General features: G+C 52.5%; 7 protein-coding genes across 7 annotated transcripts; 4 read left to right on the top strand and 3 right to left on the bottom strand.

Annotated features, from left to right (window-relative positions):
- Positions 1-242: 242 nt before the first annotated feature.
- Positions 243-2,390, bottom strand: mac1 (putative copper-activated transcription factor GRISEA). The gene is made up of 2 exons (XM_024836463.1): positions 2,127-2,390; positions 243-2,057 (listed from the first exon to the last, which is right to left on the bottom strand). Exons 1-2 carry the CDS (start codon positions 2,143-2,145, stop codon positions 607-609), a joined length of 1,470 nt encoding a protein of 489 aa, XP_024697474.1. The 5' UTR covers positions 2,146-2,390; the 3' UTR covers positions 243-606.
- A 787-nt stretch (positions 2,391-3,177) lies between these two features.
- On the top strand, positions 3,178-4,424 carry P168DRAFT_301500 (putative mitochondrial outer membrane protein (Sam35)). Its single transcript, XM_024838531.1, has 3 exons — positions 3,178-3,558; positions 3,628-3,867; positions 3,933-4,424. The coding sequence occupies exons 1-3, from the start codon at positions 3,304-3,306 to the stop codon at positions 4,326-4,328; spliced, it is 891 nt and encodes a 296-aa protein (XP_024697473.1). The 5' UTR covers positions 3,178-3,303; the 3' UTR covers positions 4,329-4,424.
- Positions 4,425-6,067: 1,643 nt separating this feature from the next.
- Positions 6,068-7,335, bottom strand: P168DRAFT_25598 (cell division control protein 14). Its single transcript, XM_024834495.1, has 2 exons — positions 6,910-7,335; positions 6,068-6,848 (listed from the first exon to the last, which is right to left on the bottom strand). The coding sequence occupies exons 1-2, from the start codon at positions 7,163-7,165 to the stop codon at positions 6,244-6,246; spliced, it is 861 nt and encodes a 286-aa protein (XP_024697472.1). The 5' UTR covers positions 7,166-7,335; the 3' UTR covers positions 6,068-6,243.
- A 600-nt stretch (positions 7,336-7,935) lies between these two features.
- Positions 7,936-8,560, top strand: P168DRAFT_25644 (uncharacterized protein). The gene has a single exon (XM_024834516.1). The coding sequence runs from the start codon at positions 8,112-8,114 to the stop codon at positions 8,442-8,444; it is 333 nt and encodes a 110-aa protein (XP_024697471.1). The 5' UTR covers positions 7,936-8,111; the 3' UTR covers positions 8,445-8,560.
- Positions 8,208-9,901, top strand: P168DRAFT_263255 (FPP/GGPP synthase family protein). Its single transcript, XM_024834789.1, has 2 exons — positions 8,208-8,880; positions 8,941-9,901. Exons 1-2 carry the CDS (start codon positions 8,480-8,482, stop codon positions 9,701-9,703), a joined length of 1,164 nt encoding a protein of 387 aa, XP_024697470.1. The 5' UTR covers positions 8,208-8,479; the 3' UTR covers positions 9,704-9,901.
- On the bottom strand, positions 9,870-11,406 carry P168DRAFT_25513 (Smr domain-containing protein). The gene is made up of 4 exons (XM_024834440.1): positions 11,077-11,406; positions 10,811-10,911; positions 10,470-10,720; positions 9,870-10,382 (listed from the first exon to the last, which is right to left on the bottom strand). Exons 1-4 carry the CDS (start codon positions 11,105-11,107, stop codon positions 10,037-10,039), a joined length of 729 nt encoding a protein of 242 aa, XP_024697469.1. The 5' UTR covers positions 11,108-11,406; the 3' UTR covers positions 9,870-10,036.
- Positions 11,407-14,262: 2,856 nt separating this feature from the next.
- gpaA (guanine nucleotide-binding protein subunit alpha gpaA) lies at positions 14,263-15,510 on the top strand (the record flags this gene model as incomplete). Its single annotated transcript, XM_024833188.1, has 4 exons — positions 14,263-14,380; positions 14,443-14,785; positions 14,840-15,396; positions 15,467-15,510. The coding sequence occupies 4 exons, from the start codon at positions 14,263-14,265 to the stop codon at positions 15,508-15,510; spliced, it is 1,062 nt and encodes a 353-aa protein (XP_024697468.1).
- Between the last annotated feature and the right edge of the window lie 162 nt (positions 15,511-15,672).

Below are 15,672 nucleotides of genomic sequence, written 5' to 3'. Positions count from 1 at the left end.
CTTTCACACTGTGTATGATACCTGTAGAGCTGGGGGACAATCAGATCGCGTTGGGGTGGAGAACATATATACGTTTAAAAGAGGTTTCTACTGTCTAGCATGCAATTTATTGTTTCCGTTTGATATCTGGGGTATACCACAGGATTGTTAAAAGATACGAAGGAGGACATCCTCAGCGGATCCGTCTATTCCATTTCGCCTGTTTTCATGTCTACATGAGTGAGGCAAACTCATACCAGGTCCAGAAACAGAAACGGCGGGCGAGTAGGACCAATTGGCCGACTAGGGCATACACGTAGGCCCTTTGACAGGATGGGCGTGTAAAATGGAATGATAATAATAGTGAAAATAGTAAAATATAGAAAGAATCGAAACACCTAGAGGAGATCACACAAACATGGTAATCGATACAAAGAAGTGGAGAAGCGCAAAAGGACAAAGTGAGTAAACTTTAGCAGGATCCAAAGTCTATCGACAAGGGTATCATGATCATCAGTCGTCCGAAATACAAAGCTAAGGTCGAGTAGGGATATCGGAGCGGGAAAAAAACGGAAAAGGAAGACCCCACACTGGAGTGGGAGGACAGATAGAATGGATACCGAGGTCTCATAACATAGACGATGATGAAGGGGTCTCGGATGGATGATTGAGATGCGGCAATCCAGATGTGTCGAGCTCTGGTCCACACGTAGAGGACATGGCAGGTTGGCTTATACCCAACCCGTGGTTTTCTGGCGGAGGTGGCTCCAGAGCTATCCCGTTGTGGCCGTTATGGGTGAGGCAGCCTACACACTGGCAGTCGCTTCCACATTGGCAGCTCCCTGTCACGTCCGAGCAGGCCGGCTGGAATCGGACCGGATACTCGAGCGTGTAGTATTCGGAAGTGTGCATCATTTGCTGGGAAAAGTCGGTGGGAGGGGACGAGAAGCCGTTGGTGGGGTCGCTTGAGGCTGGGACCTGCTCACTGTAGGGAGTCATGTTGATTTGCTGACCAAAGTCCCCATACAGATACTCCTCGGACGGAGAGTCCTGTTGTTTCATAGGCAATGGCACATTGGGGTAAGCGTCGAGACCATTCGCATTCCGGGGTGTGCCGTCCAGGGCAACCATGAGACCCATTTCGCGCACATGCTCTTTGGTGGTGTTGTTGAAAGGATGAGTCGCACAGCCTAGACACTGACATTCATCTCCACAATCACAGGTATGTTTCGGTGATCCATCAAAGGCGGCTGGGACTGTCTGCGTAAAGCTCGCTGCTGAGTCGGGAACGGCCTGTGGCGTTGTGGAATGGTCAAACCCATTGCTGCTAGGCATATTCGGGTCATGGAAGCCGAATGACGGCCCCGCCGGGGGGTGGGACATATAGCCCGCCACGTAATTTAAGGGATCCGCCGGGGTGTGGGGGATCGAAAAAGGCGGCATGAAAGAGGTGGTGTCAATGGCTTTGAAATCCTCCCAACTTGACACGGGAGTGTGTGATACAGCGGGGTAGGGCGAGTTGTCGGTGGCATAATATGAGCTGGCGATTCCATCACTTCCAGAATCCACCTTGATCTGTGGCTCCGGCTTTTTGCAACAGGAACCACCCGAACCCGAGCCTGAAGCCGAGCCGGAGCCGGAGCCGGAGCCTGAGGCCGAACCCGGGGTAGAGGTCTGCGTAGGTGGTTTGGGGGTGCGAGAAGAACAACAGGAACCGCCGCCTTTCGGGGCCGAGCTCTCGGCAGTGCCCAACGTTTGGTTCTGCGGCATGAATGTACTGGGCGCTGTGACGCTCTGTTCAAGTTTGTCATGCGACGGGCCAGACCCCGGGTCCTGCAGGTATGGAGGTTGGTGTGAGGCGCCATTCTCCGCGGAGTAATTTCCAAAGTGCGGGATTGCGTCCAAGGCTTTGACGAGGTTCTCGGATGGGGCTTTGATCTGTCGTTTGCTGGGTTTCTGGATCTTGCCGGGTGTAGACGAGGGCGTTGGAGCAGTGAGGGCCGGCGGTGTAGTGGTGGAGGGGGACTGGTTTCCATCCACAGGAACCTGATACACAGGTCTACATAGACAAGTTGACCCTATATGGACATATGCATCAGTGGGGGTTCTATTTGAGATCCAAGGGTTCTCGAAGATGGGGGGCCGACCTTTGGGAATACGGATCATGAACGCATAAAGCTTCTGGCAACTGCACGTCCCCTTTGGATGAGGGCATTTTGCCAGTGGACGTCCAGCTTTGGGAACTTTCATCATCAGTCTGTCAAAGTGCTGGCATTTTGACGAGCGATGGCCACGGATGCACGGTTCGCTGGGGCAATGTCAGTCGGACTGGGGGATATGACCTCAAACCCAAAGGGCACCATACCATGACCATTTCGCGCCTTCTTCATCATGAGGCATGATGACCAAGGACCAGGCAAAAAGGCCTCAGAAAGTGACCAGTGGCTTGAAACCCAGGCACTGTTTCCTTATCAAGCCGGCGCGAAACTGCGCAACAGCGCTACCCCGCCCCGGTGACTCCGATACTCCTCCCCGCGGTTCAGCGAATCCAAAGTGTACAGGATTGAGATCGCGGATAATCCCGTGGGTATACAGGTAGCCCGCGCAATCAGTCTGGCAGTCAGATACACAGCGCAGTCGATGTCCAGGCCAGGTGGAATTGCGCAATCCCGTATCAACGCCAAGAGGTGCACAGATCAGAGAGAAGAAGAAGGCGGGCAGAAGACGAAGATTACCGACGGAGCCAATAGGTGGGGCGGATTATTCACCGTCACTTGTCAGTTGGCCCAGTGAATGTGGAACTGTGGGCATCACCAGTGGAATTCCACTCCGTCATTCAAAAGTAATTGACGAACTAAGAGATCGAAGTCACTGACAGGGTTATACCGAGTATGCCATGCGGGGGAGACCTCAGCTCATCTTGTCATATAGGAGAGTTTCGGAATTCGAGGGTGGATGACTGTCATTCCTTGTGCACTTTTATCCCTCGGATATGCATTGTGATTGGAGCCTGAGGTCACCCCAGGCACTGCACGCCATCTGGACGGCCGCATCGGGACTAGCGTGAGACAGTGCCTGTCTGCCTCAGGCAGTGTATCTCTCCCGTGATCATTGGGCGATGATTGGAGACAGACGGGGATTATTCGATCCTGATGATGCCCGTTATTTATGAGTCCGGATATTGTTCACTCCATCCATCTTCAATTGACCACACTTGTCTTTCGTTTCCCTCTATTCTCTCTTCTGTTCTTGCCAGTTATATAGTATAGCTGGTCTCCATTTTCCACTCTATTGTTTTTCCTTTTCTTTCTTTCCGTACGTTCAATGACCTCCGACAACCACGATACCCCCGGCCAGGCGCCGCCCACTGCCCCCATAACGCGCGCTCGCGACTACTTCACGGTCCCGGCTCCGATCAAGCGCATCTTCGATCAATTCCCGCTCGTCACGTACTCTCCCAATGAACTGCCCCAGAGCGCGTGGGCCACCCAGCACGGCAATCGGCTATTTGTCTTTGCGGATCCGGGGAGCGCGAAACGGGGAAGACCGTCCTTCAACCCGCAATGTCTCAAGTGGCAGGTGGGTTACTGATTCATGGATCAACACACAACGGGACGAAGCTAAATCATGTCTCTATCCGTATGACAGGCCTACTTGAAATTCGTGGGAATCGACTTTGACCTCGTGCCCTCGACCAACCACGCTTCCCCCACGGGGGCCCTTCCATTCCTCCTTCCCGCCCACCCCGTCGGCGGCAACACCCCGATCCCGTCGGGTAAATTGCAGAAGTGGGCGATCGAACAGGTTCACTGCGAAGAGGAACAGCAACTGAACTTGCGCTTCGAGGTGTACGCGTCGCTGCTGGATAACCGGTTACGGAATGCCTGGGTAGGTCGGCACAGCCGAGGTTGCGGGATAGATGTTGAACATGGACCGCGCTAACACGCAGACAGCTCTACGCCCTCTACCTAGACCAGGCGAACTTCAACGCCGTCGCCCGACGGATCTACGTCGAGCCGTCGACGACCAACGGGCTCGTCCGGGCCGCCCTGTCGTTTCAGCTCCAGCAGGCCGCGCGGGATGAGCTGCTCAAGACCGCGGAATACATCGACGCCAGTGCGTTGGAGGCGGGAGCGGGCGAGGCCTTGGAAGCCCTGGCGACACTCCTCGGCGATGACCAACACTTCTTCGGCCGACCGCACCCGGGCCTGTTCGACGCCAGTGTGTTCGCGTACACACACCTGATCTTGGACGAGAGGATGGGGTGGAAGCGCAACCGGCTGGGACAGCTGCTGCAACAGCACGAGAATCTGGTACAACACCGAGAGAGGCTGTTGAAGTTTTTCTAAACACGAATAAAGAAAAAAAGAGAAAACAATAGACATGTACACTACCGACCATCCAACCTCTACCCACCCACTACAATAACAACAACACATTCATCCTCCAAAAGAATCAAAGAAAGAATCAAACAGAATCAACATCAAACCCTAGATCCTCCGAAAACAAACCCCAAACCAAACCACCACCCCAATCCACTTCCTCGCCCTCTCCCCCAAAACCCCCACCATCCCCTCATCCACCCTCCTCTCCCTCACCTTCCTGTCGCCCTCCCCATCCAACCCAACAACCTCCAACCCATTCTCCCCCGCAACCCTAACCACCTCCCCAACCTCGTAAGAGTAACTCACGGGCCGAATCTTCTTCCCGGAACCAGGATCCACAAACCCCGCCTGGCTAATCGCTCCCATCTCTGCATGCATATTCGTCAACAGTAAATATCCCCCAGGCTTCAACAGCGCCGTCACGGACGCGAAAAACTGGGTTAGAGGGACGTGCTCCAGCACCAGTGTCGAAATGATTCCGTCTGCGGATGCACTAGCTAGAACGCCCGGATCTGGGGTTAGCAAGTCCAGAACAGCGAGCCTCACCCGTGGCGCTGGTCCCGTTCCCGTTCCAGCATTGGAATCGACGTCGGCTATACGTTTGCGCGCAACATCCAGCATGCCAGGCGATGCGTCCAGACCGAGTATCTGTGTGGTAGGCGGCGCGTGGTGCATTAGCTGGAGTGTGTTTCGGCCGGTGCCGCAGCCGAGGTCGATGAGTCTTTTGTTTGGGGTGGTGGATGTAGTGGATGTGGTAGTTGTGTCTTCCACGCGGTCCAGGAAAGCTGGGAGGAGAGTGCGTAGTTCGAGAGTGTCGAGGGCTTGGAGGAAGTTGTTGTCTGTGTCGTAGACCTGGAGATATATTAGTATGTGTACAAGTCTAGTATGAGGAAGAGAGGGGATGGATGGAGACTAGTGGGTGATGGGGAGAGAGAGAGAGAGAACGTGTCATTACTTCTGCCCATTTGTTGTATGCGTCGACGGTGTCCATGTATTGGATCGGGTGTTTATTAGGGCTGGTGTCTCCTGCTGATGATGCTGCGAGGGATTGTTGGATTGTGGGTGTTATGGTCATTTTAGCTTTATTGCTGTGGTTCTGATGCTTCTATTTGTATTTTGGGGTCTGTTGTACGGATGTGTGAACGGTAGGTATGAAAAACAATGCTGGACGATACAAAGACAAGTGATAGGTAGGTACAGAACTGTGAACCCGCACTGCAATTCAGACAGACTTTATAGATAGCCATACACACCATACTTCCATTTGAGGTATGGAGTCTGGCAGCATATGCGGGGATCTATACGATGTGAGTCATCTCATCACCGACCACTGAAAATGCGAGACCATGCACTCCGGCCTGTCATACTCTGCATGGACTGGCGTCTGCATGTCGGTTGCATATGGCGGGGACTTGATTCGGTGGTGGGGTTACGAGGTATAGTTTATTTATGTAAGAGATCGAAAGAACAGATTGTGAAATTGATTATTATCATTTCTTGTCATTCCCATTCTACTCCAAAAGTGTAGGAACATGACACATAGACCGTGAACCGTAGAAGAAAAAGAAGATGATGAATGAGTGACGAGAAAGAATGAAATAGATTGGGAAGGGAACGCTTGATCCGCTTGATCCGCTTGATCCGCTTGATCCGCTTGATCCAACGCCGTGCCAGACGGGTGCTGTTCAACAAAACATGTATTAAAGAAAAATGGGGAAAGAAGAAAACGGGAATCGAAAGAGAAATGGAAAAAAAAAGTAAAGCAAGGAGGGTGATAGAAAGTAAAAACATGACAAAAGAAACATTGCCAGTCGTGCGTCATGCTCATGCTCATGCTCATGCTCGTGCTCATTACACATGCGGACTCAGATCATAAACGTCAGCACACCGTCGCTCCAAACGGGGCTGTTTCTTTGAGATCCTCTACCAGGTCTTCGACGTTGTTGAGGTATCGTCCCAGCAAGGCCTGCTTCTCGTCGGTGGTGCGAGTGTCGCGGGGCCCCCGGGAGTTTCTGTGCCCCGGAGGGCTGTGGGAACTTCGCGACATCTTGCTGGGGTTGCGCTGTAGGCCCGGAGGGGTGCTCGGGGTGCCGGGCCGCGATGGGGTTTCCGGCATCAGGTAGAAGTAGAGAAACTCAACCAGCTTGAGCTTCACCTCCCGCGACGTCGCGCGCTGTTTGAATAGCGACGTCACGGTGAGCAGGCCGTCCAGCTCCTCGAACGTGCGCGTGTTGGCGGGATGGTCGAGCAGGGCGGTCACGAGGGTCAACAGGGTGGCGGACTGGATGGCCGGGCAATTGATCGGGTCGAGCAGGTCCAGGAGCAGGTTCATGTAAATCTCGCGCCCGAACAGGGTCCGCGACGGCGGGTGCAGGAGCAGCGCCCCTTGGATGAGGTCGAGGGTAGCGAGGATGAGAAGATCGTTGGTTCCGTTACTGCCTCGGCCTAGGAGATGCTCGAGACAGATGACTAGGCGCATGCCGACTGTTCCGAATTGATTAGTGCCCGCCATGGCTGACGACGGTCCAGGTCCGGTCGGACGTACCATTCCATTGAAACCCCTCCTGCAACTTGAAAAATTCCCGAAAAGCGAGGTCATCTTTGAGTTCAGACAGGGATTTCGGGACGAGTTGTGGACCCCCGAACGACAGTAACGACCGGCGTTTGTCAGACACCGGCTGTTTCGATTTGGACAGGCATATTTGTGCGAGGAGCCCTTCGACCTGGCGTAGCCCTTTCCGTACCTTGCTGGGCTCGTACGAAGAGAGATAGTCAAAGGAGTGCGCCAACAGAGCCTCCATGAGTACGACACCAATGGATATGGAGGAGAGGTAAATGGATAGAAGGGGAAGAAATAAGAGACTCAAATCCGAGGAGAGTGTGCGTGGGTGTTTGCGTGCGTGCGGACAAGGCCAGTGTTTTATCTCTACCCACCAGTGCCAAGCCAGACAACCGCCGGGGTGATGATGATGTGTCCGACGAAGTGGAGGAACAAGGAAAAATAAAGTCAATCTGAACCAATCCAGGAACTGGGAGGTCTCAGAGGCTAAATCTAAAAGAAATCACCTTTGACGATAGGATAACTGGACCAAATAGTCGGCCGTGGATACTATGGAAAGATCAGATCCACTTCAGCTGGTGGATGGATCGGAGGATAGCCAGGCTCCAGCTGAGATGGATGGTTCTCTCTCTCCACATCGGGCCATCCACTCATCGCGTTGCCCCGACGACCATCGCCCATCACCGGTGTCTTTGTCCACCATATCTTCTTCAGCACGATCTCGGAGACAATGCCAACCATGATGATGATGTCAAAGCTCGTCCCAGCCGTCTGGGTGGATGGAGATTTGGGCCCCATCAGTTCACCGCCAGTTTCCCCATTTGGTTTATTTGATTATGTTTTTTTGTTTCCTTGTCCGATTGTGAATTATATGAAACCAGTGTCTCTGTTATTGGTAGGAGAGCGGGGCAGCCTGATCTAATTTCGAATTAATGCAGGAGGCTGAGGAGGCTGAGGAGGCTGGGCTCCAATCATGACACCCCTTGACGTGATCCTTACATAGCTGGTTTTCCGGTCGGAGATCTGGTTTGGAATTCAAGGCTATGGTCAATAGGTTGGGCTCGGCAAGCACGACGATCTCTTGCCGATGGAGCCCGAGTGTTGATAGTACTAAGTACTCCGTAGCGATGATCCGATCCAAGACTGCCTGATCAAGATTCAAGAATGGAGAGAAAATCAAGGCGGAGATGGAATCAAACTCACGTGAGGCGGTGAGACCCACTTCTGTTTGTTATTTTCCGCCAGGATTCAGGCGTCCAGGCGCCAGCTTGATTTCAGCCAGCCAGCCACCTGGTTTTCCTTCGGACTTATTTGTCGTATTTTTTCGAAGAGATAGTGCATCTCTTCATAAACTGGGATGTGGAGCTTGTAGTCCGGTTTCTGTGAAGGGCCAATCACAAGAACACACGCAGGGGCAAATGGCCGCGGCCACTACCCCTCCTCACGAGCTCCGGTCGATCATCCGACTTTGGAACCACCCCGCAGTATTCGGTCATAACAACGCAATCCTTAATCCTTGATTATCCTTATCCCTATACTAGTCAACACGATCGTCATGCCGTCAGATTCGCCTTATCAGCATCCTGTCATCCCTCCGCGCACGAGCTCCACCGGTATGACGGACGTCAACCATCAGGGGAAGCCCCTCCACGCGATCCCGGAGGTGGATCGCGCGGGCAACGGCAACGGGGAGGGCCGACTACCAACGAATAGTAACATCCGGAGTAAGCACTTGCGTCGCCGCTCGAGCATGGATGGCACCAAATACAGGGATGGGCAGTGGTCGTCGGAGAAGGAGCGGATCTTGATGGGTCCGTACGACTACATGCTGCAGAACCCGGGCAAGGATATCCGACGGCAGTTGATCAACGCCTTCAATGTGTGGTTGCAGGTGCCGGCCGAGAGCATTGAAATTATCAATAAAGTGGTGGGCATGCTGCATGCGGCGTCGTTATTGTGAGTTCAACTCAAAGTCAGGGGATAGGGGAAAGGGAATACAGAGGCTGATTAGTGTAGAATCGACGATGTAGAAGACGACTCTATTCTTCGCCGCGGAGTCCCTGTGGCACACAAGATCTACGGCACCGCGCAGACCATCAACTCCGCCAACTACGTCTACTTCCTCGCGCTACAAGAACTCCAGAAACTCAACAACCCAGAAGCAATCAACATCTACGTCCAAGAGCTACTCAACCTACACCGCGGCCAGGGAATGGACCTCTTCTGGCGCGACACCCTCACCTGCCCCAGCGAAGACGAATACCTCGAAATGGTCGGCAACAAAACAGGCGGCCTCTTCCGGCTCGCCATCAAGCTCATGCAAGCAGAGAGCCAAACCGGGCGAGACTGCGTGCGCCTAGTCAACGTCCTCGGCCTAATCTTCCAAATCTGCGACGACTACCTCAACCTCTCCAACCTCACATACACCCAGAACAAGGGCCTCGCAGAGGACCTCACCGAGGGCAAATTCTCCTTCCCCATCATCCACAGCATCCGCTCCAACCCGCACAACCACCAGCTCATCAACATGCTCCGCCAGCACACCAAGGACGACGAAGTCAAGCGCTACGCTATCTCGTATATGGAGAGCACGGGCAGCTTCGCGCACACGCAGCAGGTCGTGCGTGACTTGCGCACTACGGCGTTGGGGCTCATCGATGAGATTGGGCGTAGTGGGCGGGGGAACCCGTCCGAGGGCCAGGATGACGGGGCCATGATCCGCGCTATCATGGATAAGATGACTGAGGCGACGCTGGCGGATACGCAGGGTGACAGATAATACAGACTATACGGACCTTGGTATATGTTGGATAAATGCGGTCCGTCTTTCTTCGTGGTTCTGGATGTACATATAATACGACTGACGACCGATCTGCATGGCGAGTGGTTCTTAATTGATTATCCTATCCTTATTTATCTTTTGAATAACACACAAGACATGACATGAGTATGTCTAGGTCACAATATTCCAAACAACTAACCAAAGATAGTAGATAGTAATAGAATCAGGGTATAACAAAGCAACCTTCCACATAATAGTATCCATCCTCGGCAAAGATGGCAAAGATCTATAAACCACAAATATATAGTATATAGTATATAGAAACCAACCCTACATAACAACACAACAAGCCTTCTCCAACTTGCGCACCACACGCGGCAAAACCCGCCGCACAACCTGCTCGACCGGATCCTGCTGGTTGTGACGCTGCGGCTGCGGCTGCGGCTGCGGCTGCGCGTGCGGTTGTTGATGGTGCTGCTGACCGGGGTACTGGTGTGGCTGCTGCGGCTGGGACGAAGGAGGAGGCATGTGAGCCGGCCCGCCGGAGAGATTCACGTAGATGCGGCCGGCGTTTTCCTCGGTGGTGTACTGCACGCCGAGTTCGCGACAGACTTGTTCGACGCGCGGTTTGATCTTTTGGACGTGGTGGGTGGAGTGGTTGCCTTTGCCGACGATTCTGTATCATTCATTATATTTGTTAGTTGAATCCTTTTCTTCACTTCCTGTAATCTTTCCATATCCCAGAATATATGGTTAAACTCACACATGTAAATGCGTCTGCCCATGCGCCTTCGCATACTTAATCCTCTCCTCAAGGATCTCCTCCGCCTCTTCAACAAACTGTCCGTGCAGATCGATCGTATCCGCCTCGACGCGTCCGTTGGCGTTATTTTCGCGGAAGATGAACTCCGACGCCTGGCGGTTGTACTCCTCCATTTTGCGACCGTGGGCCTTGCCTTGCTCGGAGAGCTCCTTGGCCGCCGCGCCGTCGCCGCTGGTGTAGGCTTCTTGGGACTACATCGTGTATCATCCACGGGGGGTGCTCGTTAGTGTTCATTGTTTTCGGTTCCTTTGGTTATGCGGATTAGGTGAAGAGGGACGCACTCGTTGGAAACATGATCCGCGCTTGTTGGCTTCTTGTCGCGCGAGATCGCGGAGTCGGTCGTACTCGGCTTCGGCGTCTTGGCTCTGGTCGTGGTTGAAGGCTGGGTTGGGTCAGCTTGCGCTTGTGTGATACGTACTTGGGTCTGGGTGTATGAGGGGGTGATGTGAGATGGGACAAGATGGATGGGATGGGTGAGCTGAGCTCAGCTGAGCCGAGCCGACCAGGGGTTGATGATTCTGATCACAGGCAAGGTGTGTGTACTCACCCCTCGGGCCCATTTGCGACATCTCGTGCATGCTGGATAAATTGGCGATATCGCGGGGATAAAGAATACGATTGGGGGTCGGTTTACAGGGATTGAACGCAAAAGATGGTGGATCAGAGACAGAAAGGGCAGAAGAAGATCAGATCGGACATTGTCTATTTACCGCGACGCCCCACAGCCCAACTTCGGGTGGCCATTCAGGGTCGGCCAATGCCGCCCGTGTGGGTGGAGAAGCCCTGGCCCCGATCGGTATCTTATATACTAGTCCCGAAGGGAGGGACGGAGCGCTTCCGAGGAGGAACAATTAATTCCTCAGTGGGATCGTGTCGATTCATAAACCCTCTCGGTTGGGATCCTTGGGAACTATAGAATATACATCGAGTGTGTTGGTGGCTTGCCCGCGACGATCTCTGACAGGTCAATCGCTTTCTGGAAATCCGATCTATTCATCCAATCCTAACGATGCATGTTATTGACCGATGCATCACGGATCCCCTCGTAATGTACGCCATGCCACATATTGGGGGCAATAGTCGCACATTCCTCCGAGCGATAAGTCGATCGCGCTTCTCCCGCTCGGAGCCATGCGGCGATAGCGGTTCCGTATCACGATCCCAACTACCGTGTGCGTCATGTCGCCACGACGCCACCCGAGAAGAACGAGCGTAGAAGGGTGGGTGTTAGGTACCATAATCTGGGGACACCGGGTCCGCCAGCGAAGGCGACTAGAAGCAATAGACAATGGGTCATCTGGAGCAGAACCATGGATTCAGTTTTTGTACCTTGAGGGACAGGAACATCCGGCGGTAGCATCCTGAAAGGAATACATGGATACGAGTTCTCTAGTCAGTATTCAGTAGTCATAAGGTAGTTGAATAAGGAGTGGGGGGTGGGGTGCTGATGAATGGACCTTTCTGCACGCTGGTTTGGTCCATCCATGATCCCTGTTGTGGCTCGTCAGTTGTCTTCCTGGGCACTTTACATGACAAAGCAATAAGGGAAAGAAATACTCAATTCGAAATGATTAATTTTGATCAATGAACAAAATGCAAAAAGAATGAAAGGATAAAGAAGAAAGAAAGGAAAACAGGAAATGGTTTCTGTGCGGAGAAGAAAGAAAGATCGACGGCAGTTCCAAGTGGAGATGATTCCATACCATACAGTACCATCATTCTGCCAGAAGATTACCATGTCGGTACCTTAGGTATCTCCCGCCATATGAATGCCAGAAACTCCTCCCCAATCCGTGGCCACAGTCCATAGATGTAATACTTCAATTGACCATCTCAGTCCTCCTCCATATATGAGTCAGTCCACTAATGGTTAGCGTGCATTAAGGTTGCCTCATCCAGAACCCTAACCTCGTTCTGTCCACACGCCGGACCCTGGGTGACTGCTCAGTACAGTATGTGCCTGGCGATCTGGTCTCCACCGTGGTGGCGCACTGAAACGAAAAAGATGGCCCTTTTGCCATGCCGAAGACCAATAATAACCACCAACCAGACAACACCTCGTGCATATCATCATCATTCTTCCATGGCATCAGTTTCCTGTCCACCATACTCCGGAATGCCCGTTAGAGGAGGCGGCGGGAGGGACCTCCGTCACCCTGAATGCTTCCAGAAGGTGTAAAACAACGATCAAGACGGATTGTCTCATGCCCTGCAGGCCACGCTGATCTGCACCGGCCGGGAAATTAAGTTCTTATCCCAGTTAGGAATCAGTAGAAACCTGCAGTCACCTTCCGGGGAGTAGACCATTGTCGCTTCTCCTGATATGGCGGAGGGGACCTAAGATAAGACGGTCTACTCCACAGTCGACCACACCTCCGACAGTCTTTCATCATCCAGCCGACATTCAAGAGGATACAGTCAGAATTCCCGGACTGAATCAGTTCGTCGATGCTCTAATGAAAAGGGGAAGTTGGCTTCCTGAGGCATGATTGGCTAACGTGACTTCTCCTGTCACCCCACCCCCTTAACCCTTCCACCAATCATGACTCTTCCGCAACCCCCTATTGCTGATCCAGTGAAATTAATCCTGGTATTTCATTTACAGGGTGTAATTTTGCGGTAACCTTACGGACATCCTTTTCCTCTCTGACGATACCTGACTTAGTTCAACTTCTCTACCCTCCTTTTCTTTCTCACTCTCTTCACTCTCTCTATCTTTCCTTTCTTCCTCTCTTTCTTTCTTCCTTCCTCTCTTTCTCTCTTTCTTTCCCAACTTCTTCTCTGGATCTCTCACCAGACCGACTCCCTGGAGTCCCTTCTGTTGGTAAGTTATCCATCCTCACTCTCGATAGCCTCATAGTTTGTTCTTTTCTACTTCTTTTCTTCCACCCTTCCCTCTTCCCAATCAGACCGTCTTTATTGCTCCTGGGATGAAGGTGGAACAATTGGACCGTCATCCCGTGGTGATATCAATCCTTTCCCTTTTCTGTCTGCTGGTTTCGTTTCGTTTGGTTTCGTCTCATTTCATCGTTACAACGTTGTATTACCTTACCCTACTTAGTCCACTCGGTTCCCTCTCTCTGTCTCCTCTCTCTCCTCTTGCGCGTCGACATTTTGAAATTTCCCCTTTGCTGTCTTCCTTTCATTCTCCGGTCCTCCGCGGTCGCTTACACCCTTAGTAATAGTAATCTTCACGCCCTTCGTTTCTCTTCTCTTGTTGCTGCTTTTGTCAATTCATTCTCCCATCTCTCCGACAAACAAGTGACTTTCACTCATCCCAGTGAGTATTTCGCCCGTTCTGTCTCCCCTTGCATTGGTCGTGGCTGGACCACTCTCTCTCCTCTCTTTCTCCTCATTCTATGAGACGGGTGCTCCCTTCAGAACTCCCTCCCCCCCTCAATCCCCCCGATTGATCTATCAAATTACACCTCCTTGCGTCTGGACGATCGCCAACCTCTGGTTTCTTGGGAGAACTCCTGTGTTTTTTGTTTTTTTTTTTTTTTTTTTTTTTTGTTTCTTTTCGGAACAACTCGCAATTGAGACTACCATCTCGTGCCACGTTCGGACTCGCCGTCCGTGCCCGATATCGCTCAACAAACCGGAGAATTCCTTTTCGCTGACCATTTGTTTCGATAGACTTTCGGAACTGAGTTCTGTGCCATTCACTTGAGGTTATCCCATCGTTTCCTATCAATCTCCATCCCGCCTATCGTTTTCGTCCAACGCCGCCAACATGGGTTGTGGTATGAGTACCGAGGACAAGGAGGGCAAGGCCCGCAACGAGGAGATTGAGAACCAACTCAAGCGCGATAAGATGTTGCAGCGAAATGAGATCAAGATGCTCCTGCTCGGTATGCGAGACCCTTTCGGATGCGCGGGCGAGGACGGCTGGCTAACGGTTCCATCCAACTAGGTGCGGGAGAGTCGGGCAAGTCCACTATCCTGAAGCAGATGAAGCTCATCCACGAGGGCGGATATTCGCGCGACGAGCGCGAGTCGTTCAAGGAAATCATCTACAGCAACACCGTCCAGTCGATGCGCGTAATCCTGGAGGCCATGGAATCGCTGGAATTGCCCCTCGAGGACGCCCGCAACGAATATCACGTTCAGACCGTCTTCATGCAACCGCCTCAGATCGAGGGCGAGAGCCTGCCCCCAGAGGTTGGCAATGCGATCGGTTGCCTGTGGCGCGACACCGGCGTGCAGGAGTGTTTCAAGCGCTCGCGCGAATACCAGCTGAACGATTCGGCCAAATAGTGAGTTTGGTCCCGCGCATCACTCCCCGAGCCATGGTGCTAATCTGCGTCTAGCTACTTCGACTCGGTTGAGCGCATCGCGCAACCCGACTACATGCCCACCGACCAGGATGTCCTGCGCTCCCGTGTCAAGACCACCGGTATCACCGAGACCACCTTCCTCATCGGCGACCTGACATACCGCATGTTCGATGTCGGTGGACAGCGTTCGGAGCGGAAGAAGTGGATCCACTGTTTCGAGAACGTCACTACCATCCTCTTCCTGGTCGCCATCTCCGAGTACGATCAGCTGCTGTTCGAAGATGAGACGGTCAACCGTATGCAGGAGGCGCTGACCCTGTTCGACTCGATCTGCAACTCGCGCTGGTTCGTCAAGACCTCGATCATTCTGTTCCTGAACAAGATCGACCGCTTCAAGGAGAAGCTGCCCGTCAGCCCCATGAAGAACTACTTCCCCGACTACGAGGGTGGCTCCGACTACGCCGCCGCCTGCGACTACATCCTCAACCGGTTCGTCTCGCTCAACCAAGCCGAGCAGAAGCAGATCTACACGCACTTTACGTGTGCCACCGATACCACACAGATTCGCTTCGTCATGGCCGCGGTAAATGGTATGTGCTCTTTTTTTATCTTATATTCATGTTTTTTCCCCCTGGTGCCGACGATGCTGACTGCCACTAGATATCATCATCCAGGAGAACTTGCGGTTGTGTGGTCTGATCTAACCACGGATCCAATAAGGCTGTCTTGTTTATCTCTACCTGGCTTGTAATCTGCTTTCTTTTATTATTTTATACCTCGTCGCAATTTCTTTTTTCTTTTCTTTTTGTCTGATTTTGAAGAACCTGGCGTTGAGACATTCATTTGTCTTCCTATTCCTTTTTCTA

The sequence above is a fragment of the Aspergillus campestris genome (assembly GCF_002847485.1).
Source record: "Aspergillus campestris IBT 28561 chromosome Unknown P168scaffold_1, whole genome shotgun sequence".
NCBI classification, from domain to species: domain Eukaryota; kingdom Fungi; phylum Ascomycota; class Eurotiomycetes; order Eurotiales; family Aspergillaceae; genus Aspergillus; species Aspergillus campestris.
This window is presented reverse-complemented; position numbering and strand designations above follow the sequence as displayed.

Coding starts and splice junctions, on each gene's coding strand:
- P168DRAFT_301500 (XM_024838531.1), top strand. CDS start 3,304: ATGACCTCCGACAACCACGATACCCCCGGCCAGGCGCCGCCCACTGCC. Junction 3,559..3,627: donor CGCAATGTCTCAAGTGGCAG/GTGGGTTACTGA, acceptor TCCGTATGACAG/GCCTACTTGAAATTCGTGGG. Junction 3,868..3,932: donor ACCGGTTACGGAATGCCTGG/GTAGGTCGGCAC, acceptor ACACGCAGACAG/CTCTACGCCCTCTACCTAGA.
- P168DRAFT_25598 (XM_024834495.1), bottom strand. CDS start 7,165: ATGGAGGCTCTGTTGGCGCACTCCTTTGACTATCTCTCTTCGTACGAG. Junction 6,849..6,909: donor GGAGGGGTTTCAATGGAATG/GTACGTCCGACC, acceptor AATTCGGAACAG/TCGGCATGCGCCTAGTCATC.
- P168DRAFT_25644 (XM_024834516.1), top strand. CDS start 8,112: ATGGAATCAAACTCACGTGAGGCGGTGAGACCCACTTCTGTTTGTTAT.
- P168DRAFT_263255 (XM_024834789.1), top strand. CDS start 8,480: ATGCCGTCAGATTCGCCTTATCAGCATCCTGTCATCCCTCCGCGCACG. Junction 8,881..8,940: donor CTGCATGCGGCGTCGTTATT/GTGAGTTCAACT, acceptor TGATTAGTGTAG/AATCGACGATGTAGAAGACG.
- P168DRAFT_25513 (XM_024834440.1), bottom strand. CDS start 11,107: ATGCACGAGATGTCGCAAATGGGCCCGAGGG. Junction 10,912..11,076: donor GTCGCAAATGGGCCCGAGGG/GTGAGTACACAC, acceptor GACCCAACCCAG/CCTTCAACCACGACCAGAGC. Junction 10,721..10,810: donor GCGGATCATGTTTCCAACGA/GTGCGTCCCTCT, acceptor TACACGATGTAG/TCCCAAGAAGCCTACACCAG.